Genomic DNA, 17253 nt, shown 5'->3' on the forward strand with positions numbered 1-17253 from the left:
TTTCTCCCATTCTGTGGTGTGTACAGTACTGAGGCTGTTAGCTTGCCGGCCAGCACCTATTTCTTGTCATTACTAACTACAGATAGGTGACCTGGATTCTCAGTCTTTTCTGGCATGTCTTAAAGTTGAGGGAGGAACCATCTAAAGATTCTGAAAATTCTCAAAGTTTTAAAATGACTTGTAACTGAGAAAGTTCATGTAATTTAGTATCCAAATATGATATATAAAAGACACATAAGATAGGCAAAATAGAAATTTTAATTTTTTGATGTACTTTTTAGTAGAATTTTTATACTCCTACTAATTTTTAGACAATTTTTCTTTCAACAAGCTGGGTAAAATTAGCCCTATCAACAGAACCACATGCATGTGTCCCTCCCTGTCCCGCAAGTATCACGCCTCAGGCACATGCTCATCCACCCCACCTGCTCTTCTGACAGGCAGCGTAATATAGGAAAATCATTTTCTGTCACACACTTATTTGGTGCTTGCCTAGAGCAGGGCACAGAGTGAAAAGACAAGAGCAACCTTACCTGAGCTAGGTTTTCAATCCCACCCAGGTTATGGAGTATTTCCTAATAAAATAAAAATGAGAGAACACATGTACAGGATGAGGGTGGTGGGGAAGTATATCTTACATGTAACTTTTTTACTAAGTCCTAAGATCTACCGTTATTTCTTGAAGTTCCACAACCTAACGTAAATACAGAAAATTTAGTGTTTGCCATTCATAATTCATTAAAGACAAATTGTTAATAAGTACAAAAGTTGGGTTGTAGATTAAAGGGAAGAATATACATTCAGAACTGCCAGCTGCCTCCCCATTCTTTGCCATCATCTTAGGTCAAAAAACACGAGACTGGGGAAGAGCTTTAGGCAAGCTGTTGAGCTGTTTGTTCAACCCTCCCACGTTACAGATAGGAAAATAAGGCTCAGAGAGGTAAACTACTTTGCTAACTGACAGAACTGGAAGAGCATGAGTAAGACCTACTTCACTGAGCTTTAGACAAGATGAAGTAGGTGTACAAACAGCTAGAAGTTACAAGAAAGTTACACATGAAGGATCATGGTGGCCCAGAGGAGACTGTCTCCTACAGAAAGGACGGAGGAAAAGACTTGCTAAGAATGGTGGTGTCCATTCTTAGACTTGTTGAATAGAGAGGGAGGAAGGAAGAAAGATAAAGGAGACTCCAAGCAAAGAGAACAGTAAGTTCAAAGGTGCAAAGGAGTTGTGTAGAAAAGACATTAAGAACAACTCCATCAGGTTCTCCCTCACCCTGCAGGAGTTTTGTCTCTTTTCTTCTCACTTGAATAAAGCCAACTCTTCTATGTTCACTTTTCCTGAAATTCACAAGACAAGAACTGGGGGGGGGGGGGGGGGGGGGGAAGGTGGACTTAGAGGCACATGCCTGTAATCCCAGCAACTCAGGAGGCTGAGGGAAGAGGATCACAAGTTCAAAGCCAGCCTTAGCAACTTAGTGAGATCCTGTTTCAAAATACAAATAAAAAAAAAAAAAAAATGGGGAGGGTGGTGGCTGAGGATGTGGCTCAGTGGTTAAAAACCCTGGGCTCATTCCCTGTACAAGAAAAAAAAAAAAATGGAAAGAAGACACAGGAAGGCAGCTCGGGTCTACTGCAAAACTACAGAAGAAGAGGCTGAAAATCTGGTTTTCTCCTTTGGGGGTTTATCTGGGATCCTATGGAAGGCATGATCCATACCCTATGTACACCTCACCCAGTCACCCACCAACTGCTACCAGAGACCTCTGGAACTGGCCTGATGCACAAAACATCCAAGCTACAAATGGCCATGCAGATGAAACCCATTATGAAATCCCCATCTACGGGGGCCCTTAGATAGGCCTCCATAGGAGGCCCCTGACTGTGGTCTCCTTTCAACACCTTTTTTCAGCTTAAAGTAGGCAGAGTGGTCATCGCTCCTTTACATAATGGCAGAAGTGTCAGGGCCACTTCTTTATGAGGTGACAGGAATAAGATAGGATAGATAGTAAAACAGAGAGACAATTAAGGAAATGGGCCCCACCACCACCAAAGAGAGAATAGGCTTCTCTAAATGAACAGGCTACTCCATGAACATTCCAAATATAACCTTCAGAAACAATTCCAAATATACCTGCCAACTCTTTTTCCTAGAGAGGCAGAACAGACCTGAGTGAAGAATACAGACTCATCAAGGGCTAACCAATATCTTTGGTACTTTTCCAATACCTAATTAGCAGGGCTTTTGATCAATAGCCTTGGAACTTTTCCAACACCTGATCAGCATAGACATTGATCAGTGCATCTACTCAGTAGCTATATAAGCCCCTAGACTAGTACACTTAAGTGGCAACCTATTAGGTCCTCTCTCACACCAAAGGAACTCTGGCTCCTTTCTTCTCACTTGAATATCATTATACTCTTTTACACTAAAAAAAAAAAAAGGAACAAGTTTAAACATCAAGATGTTCCATAACTCTGATAGAATCGGTTCCTTCACTCTGTAACAGGTTTGCTGGAGGAAATGTTAGAAAATCAGGGTGGGATCAAATTGTGAGAAGTTCTAGATAATGAGCCCATGTTTCAACATTTTCATAAAAGACCATGAGACCCAGTGAAAGTGTGTGAGAAAAAGACCTGCAAGAGACAGCTCTAGGGTTGGGACGGTGGCTGAGTTGGTAGAGCATTCGCCTTGCATGTATTAGGCCCTGGGTTTGACCCTCAGCACCACATAAAAACAAATAAATAAAGGTATTGATTCCGTCTACAACTAAATATATATATATATATTTTTTTTTTTTTTTTTTTTTTTTAACAAATAAATAAAAGAACCAACCCTAAGCTCTTCCCTCTAGTCTTGAGACAAACTGGAGAGGGAGCAAGTGTTGACTGGGAGCCTGCCCTGGAGTCAGGAGCAGTGGAATGACAGAAGCAGGAATGGTCTTTGAAGTGATGTAACCACCTGAACACAGACTGGAAGAACAGGAGTGAGGTAGAAGATATCATCCTACTTGAGCATGGGTGACTAGGGACAATAACATGACTCACAGACACACAGAGGGAGGGAACAGAAAGCAGAGAAGAAAATAGTGTTGGGAATGCTGAGGAGCTCTCCAGATGAAAAAAGTACAGCAAGCCGTGGAAAGTGAGGTGGGGGCCAAGGGTTGACAGGTGGGAGTCATTCATATGAAGGAGATGCAAATCCAAAGGCTGGACATCACCAAGGGAGAGGATAACAACGTCGGAATGATTGGTCATGATCACTGTCGGTTTTTGAACATTTACCAGGACAAGATATTTACGCACCGAATCCCATTACCAGGATGGGACCGAGTCAGTGTGTCCCAAACAATATCTTGGAAATAGTCATTTCATTTTGCGAAGTTGAGGAATTAGGTGTTTAGGAAAGAAGGAAGGCAGGTAGGTAGATAGGTAAGGAGATTTATAGGGAAATTAGCTGGGGAAATGCCAGGCTGAACAAAGTTGAATGAAATTTTTGTCTCAGGATTCCCCAAGCCTTTCCTATGCTCCCGTGCCCTGTAAGCCTCCAAGGGAAGGGCTGGTGTTTAGTTTTCCATAACCACAGGACACTTCTTTTCACACAACTCATTACTCCTGTAGAACACAGTCTGGGAATTGCTGCTCTGAAGTACCCAAAGGGGAAAGAGGCTTTCTCTCTTAGAGAATTATGTTGTGTAACTTGAGGATTTATCTAGTTCTTCATCTAATGAAATGGGCCCTTTTCCTCCATGCTCCCACAGAGAGTGAAGCAAGACCAGGGTCCTCCTTGGGTTCCATCTGGTTACACCAATGGAGTATGTGAACCTGAGGGTGTAAACTGGAGAGAACCATGACTACAAAATACATGTACCTTGGGCTTAACAGTTCTGGTGACTGATCGGAAAAGCAAACACGCCTGTCTGCTTAGATTACAGCAGCAACTTCTGTGTGTCCTTTCAGAGCTAAACATCTCTCACCACCACAGGCCACAGGTCAGAAGAGCAGATTCTGTTCCTCTGAGCCTATTGACTTGGAGGAAGTCCTGGGTCAATGTGAACCATCCTTACTCTACTTACTTCCTTTTATTTAAAATAGATTCAATAACACCATAATGGCAAATAGCACGTTTTAAAAAAAAATAGAGCACATGGTACCAATATGGGCATTGTTAGCACCGCTATTTAACCATGTGAGAAAGGCTGTTTTCCATTAGGTGCTCTCATCCTAGGCTGCCCAGCAACCAGGCCAATGAATGCTGAGCACACTGCAGTGAGCCTCTGACCCCGAGTCAGCACATGACCATTTTGCTCCTCCATTCAAAACCACTGCCTATTCCTTGGTCTTGATTTTAATACCTGAGTCCCCCAGTTTGCTGGCCCTTGCTTCTCTCTCCAGATGTGACAGTGAACACTCTTTTTGAAAGGCCTAGTAAATTACAATTTTAGGGAGGGGGAACAAAAGGAAATATATGGGATGTTTCTTAAGTGTCCTGCCCTGGAAGGACTCAGTGTAAGGAAAGATGGTGGCATTTAAAGAATCAGAAATGTATTCTGAAGGTTCAAGGAGAAGCAGAAGAATTGGAGAGTTTCATTTTTAAAAGCTATTGAGTATACTTGGGTATAGCAGTGGTTCTCAAACTTTGTTCTCAGAATCTTTGTGTACTTTTAACAATTTCTGAGGACCCCACAGAGATCACAGGGATGTTGTTCATATGGATTATATCTATTTATATTTACCACTTTGGAAATTAAAAAGAAGTTTTTAAATTCCAAACTTGCTCAAGCACAGGCTCCATCAGCCATCAGAGCCACGACATCACCACATGCTGTATACCCTCTGGAAAATTCCACAGCACTCTTGTAGGAGAGTGAAAGTGAAAAGGCAGATAACATCACAGCATCATTTGGAAGAGAGTTTTGACCTGGTATAACCTCTGAAAGGGTCTCAAGAGACCCATGAGCTGTCCACAGACCACAGTGTGAGGACCACTCTGCTATGGTGCCACTGAGGTGGACCAACAAAACTCTGGAAATGTGGGACTTCATGGAAAAAGTATAAGACTAAAAATATAGGATTATGGGCAGAGAATAACAATAAAAAGGATATCTAAAGTCAAAAGCTTAGAAGATGTGGATAAAGATGATAAAGAAGAGAACATTTTGTGAAAAGTTAACATTTATAAAGATTTAAAATAGGAGTGAGTAGCTGGGCAGGTGGCACACCCCTGAAATCCCAGTGGCATGGGAGGCTGAGGTAGGAGGATCACAAGTTCAAAGCCAGCCTTAGTCTCTCAGCAAGGCCCTAAGCAAGTTAGTGAGACGCTATCTCAAAATAAAACATAAAAATGGCTAGAGATGTGGCTTGGTGGTTAAGCGCCCTTGGGTTCAGAAAATAAAAATAAAATAAAATAGGAGCAAGTAAATAATAACCCCCCAAAAAAATGTGAAATAAGAACTAGAGGATCTCAAGCAAACAGTAAATGTGGTAAAGGTATCTCCTGCTAAAAAGAGGTCAGGGAATGTCTGGGCTGAAAGAAGGCTACTCATTCTGACTATCTTGTTATTTCCAATGCAATTGAAGTTTGGGAACTTTTTAAGATTTTTCTTCTCATCTTTGAAAAAGCAATATGCTATAACTTCACTATAATGAACATAATTGAACGTTTATCCTGCTTGGGTCTCCAACTGTGCTTGAAATCTGGGTACCTATGAGTATATTTGGGTATAGCAGTGGTTCTATACCCAAATATACTCTATTATATCTTCAAAAATGGCTTCTCTGTCATTCTTTCCTGTCTTTTTTGATTGGAATGTCCACTAAACATAGATGGAAACCCCTGGGTACTAGCAGGCAAGATCCAGTCTACAAACTGCCAGTTTGCAGTCTCTCAGCCAGGAGTTAAGCACTGAAGCATAGCACACTGTGGGCTATTTAAATGGCTTCTAGAGTGCTGAAAGGGAAAAGGGGGTAGATCTCATGAAAATCAAAGGGAGATCAATAGAGGAAAAGGACCTGGGGGGGGGGGGGAGGTGGAGAGGGAGGAGAGAAATAGTGAGGGGTGATATTGGCAAATTATATTGTTATATTATGTGCATGTACAAATTTGTAACAACAAATCCCATCATTTTGTACAACTATAATGCACCAATTAAAAAAAAATTATGGGAAGAAAAAAAAAGATATGAAATTAAATGGCTTCCAAAGAGAGACCTGTACACAGGATTCAAAGTGCAAGTTAAGAACCACATCAGCCCTGGTAGAAGGGAAGTGTTTTCAGGGAATATGACCTGATGTTTTAATAAACGTAGTAATAAGGGGAAGAAAAAGACCTGAATGGATAGCTGGGTAAAGAAAAGGATATTTTTAAAATAAGGGAAAAATAGAATGGGAGTCACTGATGCCATAAAAAAGAAAAGAGGTGGAAGGATCAACCTCAGCAAGGATGGGGAATATTGTTTCTGAAATAAGGAGGAAGAAAAGTTGCATGATGATCCATAAATTTCAAACAACATGAAGGAGAAAATAAAGAGAGCTTCCAGTGGGATGGCTTCAGGCTTCTCTGCAAAACTGATGACAATGTCACTGTATAAGAATGATAGGACATCTGGGAACAGTGGCGCATGCTTGTAATCCCAGCAGCTCAGGAGGCTGAGGCAGGAGGATCACGAGTTCAAAGCCAGCCTCAGCAAAAGCAAGGTGCTAGCAACTCAGGGAGACCCTGTCTCTAAATAAAATGCAAAATAGGGCTGGGTTGTGGTTCAGTGGGCAAGGGTCCCTGAGTTCAATCCCCGGTACCAAAAAAAAAAAAAAAAAAGGAATTAAAGAATGACAAGGCAGGAAAGGGTTTAAGCATGAGAAGTAAAGACAAGATGGTTTGGAACAGCCACTATGGAGCCCATAATCCTGATTCAACAGGGAGGAAAGGAATATATAGCAATGGCACAGGCTTGCTGAGAGTCACCAGCATAAGTCATAGTAAACCCCAGCATAGCTTTATGACTTTCGCCAACAGTTCTTGGCAACTCAAGATGTTACACAACTGCCTGAACACGTGCTCTTCTGTGTGGGAAGAGTGCCAGGCTGGAGAGGCTCAGAGTCCCCTTCTATGGGAAGACTGGCAATCCGGAATGCTAGTATAATATGTATTTGGTAACAAAATCTCATAAACAAAGCAGTTACTGCATACTTTCCTTTAGAGAGTAGTGCAATCAACTCTCTTCTAATCCATCAAGGACTAGATAAAGAAAGGCGACACTTCAGAGGGGAGATCAGCAGAGTGTGACTCCAGTGTCACCAATTTCCTTAACAAGCAGAATATCTCTAAGGTAAATATTTTGCCAACTTCCACAACTCCGAAAACTGGATCTTCCTTCTTGAATACTTTCACTAGTATTACCCACAGAGTGTTTTCATCCAAACTGAGACACCTGAGACACGTCAGAGAGTAAAACTATAAGAGTGCTATTATTCATTAACTGGGAGCAATGAGCACATACTGAGACTGATCCAGGCAAAATGGAACAAATGTTGGGTTGGGGATGTAGCTCGGGGTTGAACAGGTGTTTAGCATGCTCAAGGCCCCATTTTTAATCCTTAGCAATAAAAAATAAAAGGGACAATGGAACAAATGGTCGGTTGTTATACAAATATAAACCACACAGAATTGCAAAAGGCAGCTTGGATCCACATGGAACAGCCAGTTCTGTGTGGCTGGTTATGGGGGGAAAGGATGCTACCTACCCATAAAATTATGAGCAACAAGGACAGAAACCATTTGGAGGATGCTGAGCCACATATCAAGGGGTTGTGATTAGCTACACCATAACAGCACAAGGTCAGGTTAGAATTCCGCATGAGGAATGAGGTTATTGCTCTAAAGGAAAGATGACCATGAATTCCAGAAGACTCATATCAGAACAGGCTCTGTAGCTCCTTGGTACCAAAACACTTTTATTAAAAACCAATTTGGGGAAAAGTGATTACTAGGGTAATGAAAGAAAATATATTCTGATTTAAATAAGAATTCATTAATAAAATTGAATCCACAATAAAAGCTCTGAGTAATCTGAGCTTCCTAGTAGCTTATGAGGATGGGGCATGAAAAGATACTTTTTTGGGGAGAAAAAAAATTTATGAATAGTACATAAACACATGAATAACAAAAATGCTCCTGAGATATTTAACATTGGCAAGAAGAAACAATGATTAATAAAGCAATCTTGAGGCTTTTTTCAAACTGTGGTGCCCTGACCAGCAGCCTCATCAGCACCTGGGAACTTATAAAAATGCATATTGTCAGACCCTGACCCAAGCTTACTGAATCAGAAACCATGAGTGATAAAAAGGAAAGATGCAGGACCTCAGAACCCTCCTGAGACCAGTGGGGGGAGCCCCATGCTCACCTCTAGTTCAGAGTCCCAGACTGGAGGGGGGAGGGGGGCAATCTCTGCCGCTGCCACTGAAGCTGCAGTCCTGTTTTCCCATGGTATCTCTGCAGCCACATGAGAAGCTCCTACTTGTCACCACTGACTTGGGCCTAGTGAGCTGCCCGGCCTTGAACATGCTTGAAAGGTATGGCTAAATATATACCTCCTTGAGCTGGTAATGGTTTAATATGCCAGGTAGCAATGAAAACAGAGTTCCATCCATTTAACCTCACAGATTATACAGCAGAAAAATATAGATTTTCATGTCCCCATTAAATCAATTCTTTTAAACCTTTGTAAAGAGCAGGTCAGATACTTCCCGTATTTGGAAGCCAGTGAGTTATGAGAGATGAAAATGAATAAATAGAGAGATAGACAGATAAATAAGTTAACATAGAATATTTCAAAGAAAAGCCCACTCATTTTTCATTTCACCTTTATAACAAGTAGAACATATTTTTATTTTTTCCAACCCACCTGATAACATGGATCCCTCATTAGTAGCCTCAGACAAATTAACACTCTCAGAAAATGAATAGATGGGGCTCGATTAACCCACTCTCTGAAAGAAGAAAACAAAAGAGGACATGTTGATGTTTAAAACCCCAAATGACAGTTCATAACAACACACAGCTATGATGGAAAATAAGGAATACATTAAAGGTGAGAGAAACACACTCTTAGTTTTCAGTGGAGACTGTTATTTGATGCTTGCACTCTTGTCCCAAATTTATGCAAAATACATGTAAAGCACCTTTGTCACTAGGAAACAGAAAACCCCAATACGGACTCATACTGACTCAACAATGCATGGTACCTCTCAGCCAAAATAAATAGCTAACACTTCCAGGAATTAGTTAGGTGCAACTTAATTAGAATTTGTGTCCTAACAGTGTCCATTTGAAAAAAAAATACACATACATTAAGAGAACATTTATTCTTATTTTTAATAACCACATTTACATATCAACAGGGTATGTGCACCAAAGAACCTCTCAAGCCTTGGATCTGGACTGGACACTATCATGTTCATTTTCTCTTCCATCTGAGTTCCATAAGGCACTTGCTTTTATCATAGCACCCACTGGAAACCCAGCCTCAGAAAAACATGGCACCATCTAAAAGAAGGCAGTACGTACAATCTGATGTTAAAATCATAAGCTACCTGGAGAAGTTCCTGATGTACGTGATGGATGTTGAATAACACTGCGTTTTTCTTGAAATTCTTTAAAAAATCCCATGGTGTCCCTGGGAGTTCTCTATAGCCCCAGGGCACTTGGATGCTAAGTTTGAAAACACAGTGGTAAGGTGTTTTTTTTAAATTGGTTTCCCCAGAAACAGACCCTGAGATGAAGATTGATTGGTGTATGCAAATGAATGGTTAAGGATATGCTCACAAGAGAGATCAGTAAGAGAGTGGGGGGAACAGGAAGGGGAAGGGGAGAGAGCCAAACAAGGATGCAAGAATCTCCCACAAACCTCCCCTCACCCTGTTGGGGTCAGTTACCACCACTCCCCACCCCACTTCACCCCACCCCAGTTATCTGCACTAAGTAAGGTAAGGGTGCTGGGCTTTCTTTCTTACTGCCAAAGCTGTTGCCATTGGCCGAGGGCTGGGAGGGACCTAGGGAACAAATTCTCAGGCACTCCTCACCTTCTGAGCCTGCAGGCGAAGCAGACTCAACAGAGCTTGAGGGTGGTGCCTGTGCTGTTGGACAGGAAGCACCCAGGCCAAAAGGACAAGGACCTAAAGGTTCTGGGCAAAGCACCAACATCATCCCACATTTCTACAGTGAGACTCATCAGAACCCCTTGAAATTAAAGTAACAGTCACTGGAGAGTCACATGATGACAGGAACAGAAGGTACAATTACTAAAAGCCAAGCATAGAGATAAGTAATAAAACTGGGCCTGTTGGGGAGGGTGGGGAGGAATCTGTACTTTTGCTTTAAAAAGTAAAACTGCATTCAGTATCTAAAATACCATCAGCAGTTTTCCAAAGAACTATTTAACCCAAAATATCTCTTCCTTGCCATCAAATTCTGCAAGTACCCACTGAAGTGAATGTTGAGGGGCTTCCCAATTATTTCTTTGGCAAAAATGATTTAGTCATGTCCCTTTAAGGGTCTTTAAGGACAGTTGCAATTTTGCTACATCATTGAAAAAGCCAGGCATTACCCTAGTTCAGAAGTCACAGGGCCCTGTACCTAGCAGCTGCTCAAATATGCACAAACTGACAAATTCCCTGACTTAACCCAGTGTTACCAAGGCAAGCACCTATGGTCTCAGTATAGATACCTTTCACTTAATTAACTTAAACCCAAGGGAATCACAGAGTCATTATGGAGTCTTTCATTTCCACACCTTTATAAACTTTGTGGTTAGCTCAGAAGTGGGAAGACCAGGTGTGGGTAGCCTATGCCCTTCCTGGTCCTGCCTGGCCACCATGAGCAATTTCTTTCATCACTCAGATATATTGTGGCCCAGATAGTACTGGTAGAAAATGTAGTTAAAATGTTAAAACTTTTTAGTTGATTCCCAATGTTGCTGCTTCAGAGTGTGCAGAATGCGAGGTACCTTGTGTTCTGGTCAAGGACACTTGTTTCCAATGTACTGTAGCAACAGAGCCCAGACTGAGATGAGCACCTGCAGCTTCCTGAATCTCCGTTTGATTGTTAGCATGCCTGACACTGACTTTGTGAGCTCCTCCTTCTAGTCTTCCAAATGACCAGACCAAAACCCTTGGGGTTTTTCTTGCTTTCCCTCTTTCCCTCCATCCTTCATCCAATTCTTGAGCAAATCTCCTTTGCTCTACAATCTGACCACTTCTCACCACCTGCCCAACCACCAACCCAGTTCAAGCCATCATACCCTCCTGCTTCACTTATTGCAAAAGCCATCTACCTGGGATGCTACCTTTGACCCCTATGTTATTTTTTTTCCATCTGCCAAGGTGATCCTTACAAACTCCAAGTCACACCACTCCTCTGCCTAAACCCGCCTCTAACTCCCATCTCACTCAGAATAAAAACCAAAGTCCATACCACCCACAAGGCCCCACAGAATCTAGCATTCCCACGACACCCTCTAACCCTGTCGCCTTCCGCAGATCTTTGCTCACTCATTCCCAGTCACGTTGACCCTCCTCCTATCACATGGACCACAAGACATTGCCTAAAGTACTTCCCATGACAGCCTTTTGTGGCCTTTCAACACTGGAACCCCAGAAACAATTAAAAGGATGTTCTCCAAAGTGACAGGAGGCCAGTCGTGTGCAACCGTCGTGTTTGCTTGGAGCAGAAGTGGCCTCCCGGCACAGTCTACTCCTGAGGTGAGGAGGTCAGACTGGCAGGCTGGGCTCTGCACACAGTGGAACCTGCTGCTGTTGAGTGCTGCCCAGCATCACCCATGGGTGGCACGCTCAGCCGGTGACACTTGTCTTGTGCTGCCCTCCAAACTAGTCCACGGTGGCAATGAAAAATTGGGAGAGATAACAAAAAGTGACCTCAGACTAGTCTATTTCCTCCACTTTCTCCCACCTCCACAGTGGAGCTGGTTTGCATCCAGAGAGGTTACAGTCCTTTAAAGACCTGCCCCCAGTCACATGGAATCTTTGCTTGAGCTGTAGACACCAACCTTCACCTGGCTTGTCCTGTATCTATCCTTAGTCACCAGTAACAGAATTTAGCTTTGTCTCCTCTGTAGTCCTGAGACATTCAACTCTTCCCTCAAGCCTACACATCTAACACCTGAGTGGATGAGATACCCCACCCCCAACCCCACCTGGAAAACAGGAGGAAAATCTGTGGTTACAGTGGCACCACCCCATGCCACTGCATTTACCAAGCCACCACCACTTCTTCTGCTTCCTGGGAAGGAAGTTGGTTGAGGGGCTTTTCCCATGGCCTTATCTTCCCAAGAATGTTTGAGCCTTCCTGTTTTTCCCCCAGGAGAAACCTGACACAGGGCAAGAGGTTCCTACCATCACCTAGGCTCCTGGCAAGAGCTGTCCCCCACAGCTGCCATTAATGCCCTAGCCTCCTCTGGCCCAGGAACCTTGTCAATGACCCTTCTGCCATGGAGGCAAAGCCCAGTGTCTTTGGAAAACAGAGGCAGGACTCAATCAACCCCAGGGCCACCAGGAGGCAAAATTATCCAGGGTAACACAGATAACTGCACTACGGTTTATCCTGACTTCAGACCAGGCACACCCTGCATTGGGGAAAATGTGGCAAATGTGAAATGCATTTTGGAATTAAAACAATCATCAATGGGAGGACTTGTAAAAATATGGTTATTCAGAGGCTCCTATTACAAAGAGAATAACTTTCATCTTTATAAATAGGGAGGTGCTGTGGCTAGCTAAAGGTGGCATGTAGCCCAAACTGTAGTGCAAAGATCCTACATCCCAAAGATCTAACAGAAAGAATGATCGAGTTGCAACAGCTGCTGGTGATGACCTAATGAGGTTGAATGCTGATGGCTTTTCATTATTTAAGAGGAAAAGCCATGGGACATTTTAAGAGATGATACATGCTACAAATACGTGTATACTTGGTACTTTTCCTGTTAGCTATAGACAATTTTCATGAAGAAAGTTCATGACCTTTCCTATGTTTTATTCTTATTACAATAAATATTAAAAGGGTTTTTCCCCCTATTTCCTCCCTATCACACAAGAAAAAACAATTCCAGAATTTTTTTTTAACTGCTAAAGGAGTGTAAATAAATGAAGATTCCAGAATAATTTTCCAGAATAGTTTCAGAGTTGAAAGTTCGGTTCCAAGCAGATGACTTTTTTGTTTTGTTTTGTTTTGCAATTTTGGGACTGAAGCCCAAAGCTATTAATATTGCTACGTGGTTCTGGCCTCTGCTGTTGTAAATGTAAATAGGATTCCTGGTGTCTGAGTCTCTGGCTTCTCCCCTCTGTGCACCGACCTCTGAAGGAGCAGTTGCTCCTTCCTTGGCTCCCAGCCGTTAACCCTCAACAAGGAGCTGGTGCTGTGGGATGGAGCGCTGCTTCCCTTCAAGGGGAACTGTGTGTAAGATGATATATACATCTGCTTGCCAAGAGTTGGGGGACTAGGAAACACACAATTCGGGGCAACTAGAGAATGATACAAAATACTGTGACAGGTTGTAAGATAGGTGTCTTCCTTTCACAAGAGTCAGCCCCTGGCACAGCCACGAGAATGACCAGGGCTGCATCTAAGTAACAGAGCTGGGAGCCTGACTCCCAGTCCACACTCCTGGCCTCCTGCCCCTCCACCTGGGTCCCACACAGGAGCATAAAAGAAGAGAGAGTCTCCACGCACATTTAATATGGGAACAGACACTTTCAGCAAAGTGGCCTGCGGGGGTCCTTTGAGGCAGCCCTGAAAAACTCATCTGCCTGCAAAGATAGTGTTTCCCTGGAGGACGTGTCTCAAGATAGCAGCCACACGGGAGCAAATTCATGAGCGGGCAAATATTTATCCCCTCTTGTGACTGAACTTATGCCACTGCTTTCACAGGACTATTAATACATGGCAGCGTGATCAGCTCCCCACTGCCCTTGACCAGGAAGGACCACCTGGCATTTCCCTGTCAACGTCGGATGCCACTTTTGGCTATCAATATAAAAAGAGAAGGGAGAAGGTCACTATGGATGTAGCATTTGAAAAGAGAAAGTCTACAGGGTTTCTCTTCCTGGCACAGTGGAAGAAACCACTATGTGACAAGGGAGTTCCACAGGAAACTCCGTCCTGAGGCTGTAGCATTCATTATACAGTAAAGTTGCAGCTACTGAGATGAACAAGAACCCCAAGTGACCAGAGGTTAACTGAGTCCCTGTGCTGATGGAACTGATGGGAAACGGCAGAGGTTCCCATCCCCATTCGCATTGTTAACATGCTTCTCTTTGGCCCCTTACACAGAATAAACACCCTTTTCATGTTGTGGTACTATTTTTGTTAATGTGTGCATATGCAAACAACCTGCCACCTTTGACTCAGTGTTTAAAGGTAGGGGAACCCAAGCGTGTTTTAAAATAAATCTCACCTCAACTTCATAAGACTGAGTCCTATCAGTTGTTTGTTTTTGTTCGGGGTAACTGAAAAAGTAAGAGTCACATCAAACTTAACATGCAAACTTAACAGAAGCAAGAATGTGTAGGAGGAACTTCATCACAGATGATTACTTAAAGAATCCTCAGACTTGTTTCACTAATTCTCAATGGTCTCTTGGTCCTTGCACTGTGTTTCCCACTAAACCAAGCCCTGAATGTGCCCCACCCAATGAGAAACCCATCCAGTGGACCACCCGGTCCCTGAAATCGCAAGGATTCTGAGCAGAAGGCACTGAACTCTAGGTCCCTTCTTCTGCATGACTGATGAAGATGTCAAGGAGCCTGTGTGTGTTTATTTACTCACCTGCTATCAGCCAAGCACTGTGATAGCCCAGGAGTCCAGCCCAGGACATGTGGCTGCACTCCCCAAGACCAATAACAAATAGAAACAAGAATGTGCGTTGGGTGGTGACTGGAGGAACAACAAAGGTTAAAGTTGCATCAAGTACTGTGGGTTCTATTTCAGGATACTCAAGAGAGGGTTCTCTGGTAAGTTTAGCATCTGCATTGAGGAAGAGAGCCTTGTGAAAGTTTTGTTCAGAAGAGCAGAACTGTTAAATACACAGCCCCTGAGGCCGACGCACTGGAGATTGTGCAAAGAATAGCAAGGAAGTTGGTGAGACTGGAGCAGAGTGAACAAAAATAGAGTTGAGGTCAGAGAGATGCAGGGGCCAGAGCACGAAGGGTCTCGTAGAATGGGAGCTGGGACTTGGAATTTTTTTTATTCTGGGAAGTTACTGAAAGGCCTTGAGCAGAAGACTCACATGATCTGATAGATTTTAAAAGGATCTTTCTAGATGCACTGTTGAGAAAAGAGTCTAAGAGAGCCAAGCATCAAAGGCAGAGAACCCAGTTAGCCTACTGCAATGGTCCAAGCAAGAGATGATGGGCAGCATGGACCAGGTTGATAGGTGGGGAGCACTGAAGCTCAGGTTTTCTCATGAGTCAAGAGAAAAATCAAATAGTCCTGATTTAGCTGTTATTGTTGAGATGCCCAACCAGGAAAGAGTCTTCCAATCAATATGTGAAACACAGGATGCATTTAGAAAGGAAGAGTGCCCTTCTATAGAAGGCTCAGCTTCTCTGAGTGAACTGACGGGGAGTTGAGTGACAGGCGAACTTTCCCAGGGTCTTTAGACAACACTTGATTTTTCAGCTGTGGAACTGAAGTTCCTGGAATGTGACTGTCACTCACTGCCTGTCTCTCAGAAGCTTGCATACTGATGGCAAACTGTGATTTATTCCTTTGGCCAAGTTTGTAACTGGCTCTGGTGGTCCAAGAACAAGCAGTTCTTTTCTGGGAAGGTGGGAACATTTTAATTTCATGCCTATTAGACATCAAAGTAGATGAGTTTTGTAAGAAGCAGCAGCAAGCAGTAGTAAAGAATGAACATGAACATGACTACCAAAGGGATACTTTTCCCTAGTGCAAACTCAAAAAAAAACTTTTTCAAATGTGCTTTGATTAGTGTATCACAACTTTCATTATATAGAAATATTCTAATTAAGAGGGCTTTTGATGATTAACTACACAATTAAAATTGTTTGCACAGAAAAAAAAAAAAAGAAACCAGGGAATCAGAAAGGCATAGGAATAAAGAATATTGGCCAAGATTTTGCCCTAGGATCTTGGACTTAAATTCTTAGCTCCTTCATCTACCCAATGAGACAGACTGGATTTCTTCAAAGTCCGTCCCACCTCTATAAATGGGGTTTTTTTGTTTTATTTTGTTTTGATTTGGGCTTTGTGTGTGTGTGTGTGTGTGTGTGTGTGTGTGTGGTGTGCTGGGGATCGAACCCAGGGCCTTGTGCATATGAGGCAAGCACTCTACAAACTGAGCTATATCCCCAGCCCCAAATTGAGTTTTTTGCACACATGTATGCACATGCATGTGTGTGTGCACTTTAAATGCAGGACAGACTCTAAATAACATTTATAAGAAATAAAATTTAAGAACTAGGCTTTTGCTCCAAGTTCGCTTACAAAAGAGGCATCATTATTTGCTCAAGGACTACATGAGATTCTAGGTTCTTAAAGCTAATTTTCTTCATCTCTACATTTAAAGTGGTAAAGCTTAGAGCAAAAGACAGGGAAACCGAAAAGGCCTCTCCTAATCTTGGTTATTTTAAACAGATTCTTAATGTCCCATCTTGTCATCGTCCTTATTAATGCCCTCTTCTTTGATTATCAGGTGACCTAACTCCGCCGGGGCCTCACTTGTCGGATTCTGTCAGTTAGGCACCATCATTTTCAATAACTTCATGAAACCCTACGTCCTTAGCCAGATGTGCAAGTTCACTTCACAAGTTAAATTGTATTTGCCTGGTATCACAGAATCTGCCTTCAGCAAAGAATAAACCAAGGAAGAGAGAGCACAGAGAAAGAGATACATAGAAGAGCTATTCATACGGAGGTCAATTTTCTAAGTGGCCAGTGAACAGAGAATATGTCAATGTTGTGACAACTTTTACTTCCCCTATGCAACCTCATAACAACCTGGTCCTGGAGCCCAGGCACCCTTTATATTTTCTTGTTCAAGCAGATGAGAGGGGAAAAGTGTGAACATATCTATTAACAACAGGTTGCACTATAGACAAATGATGTTACCGCAGAAAGAAAGGTTAGAAGAGGAAAATTTCTTCCCATGTCCTGCCATGCATTGAGGCTAGCTAGCTGGCATTGTGCAACCTCAGGTTCACGGGCGGGACTTTCTCTTGCCC

The 17253-nt window shown here is 42.7% G+C and overlaps 1 protein-coding gene across 8 annotated transcripts in view; it reads right to left on the reverse strand.

Annotated features, from left to right (window-relative positions):
* Positions 1-17253, reverse strand: part of Nek10 (NIMA related kinase 10) — a 186602-nt gene that overhangs the window by 158347 nt on the left and 11002 nt on the right. For all 8 annotated transcript variants that reach the window (XM_071609305.1, XM_071609301.1, XM_071609299.1 and 5 more), the window contains exons 5-6: positions 8904-8988; positions 534-575 (exon numbers count right to left, since the gene is read on the reverse strand). In XM_071609305.1, the coding sequence (XP_071465406.1) occupies positions 534-575; positions 8904-8988 (127 nt within the window). The remainder of the gene's footprint in view (positions 1-533; positions 576-8903; positions 8989-17253) is intronic.

The sequence above is a fragment of the Marmota flaviventris genome, chromosome 1, assembly GCF_047511675.1.
Source record: "Marmota flaviventris isolate mMarFla1 chromosome 1, mMarFla1.hap1, whole genome shotgun sequence".
Classification (NCBI taxonomy): domain Eukaryota; kingdom Metazoa; phylum Chordata; class Mammalia; order Rodentia; family Sciuridae; genus Marmota; species Marmota flaviventris.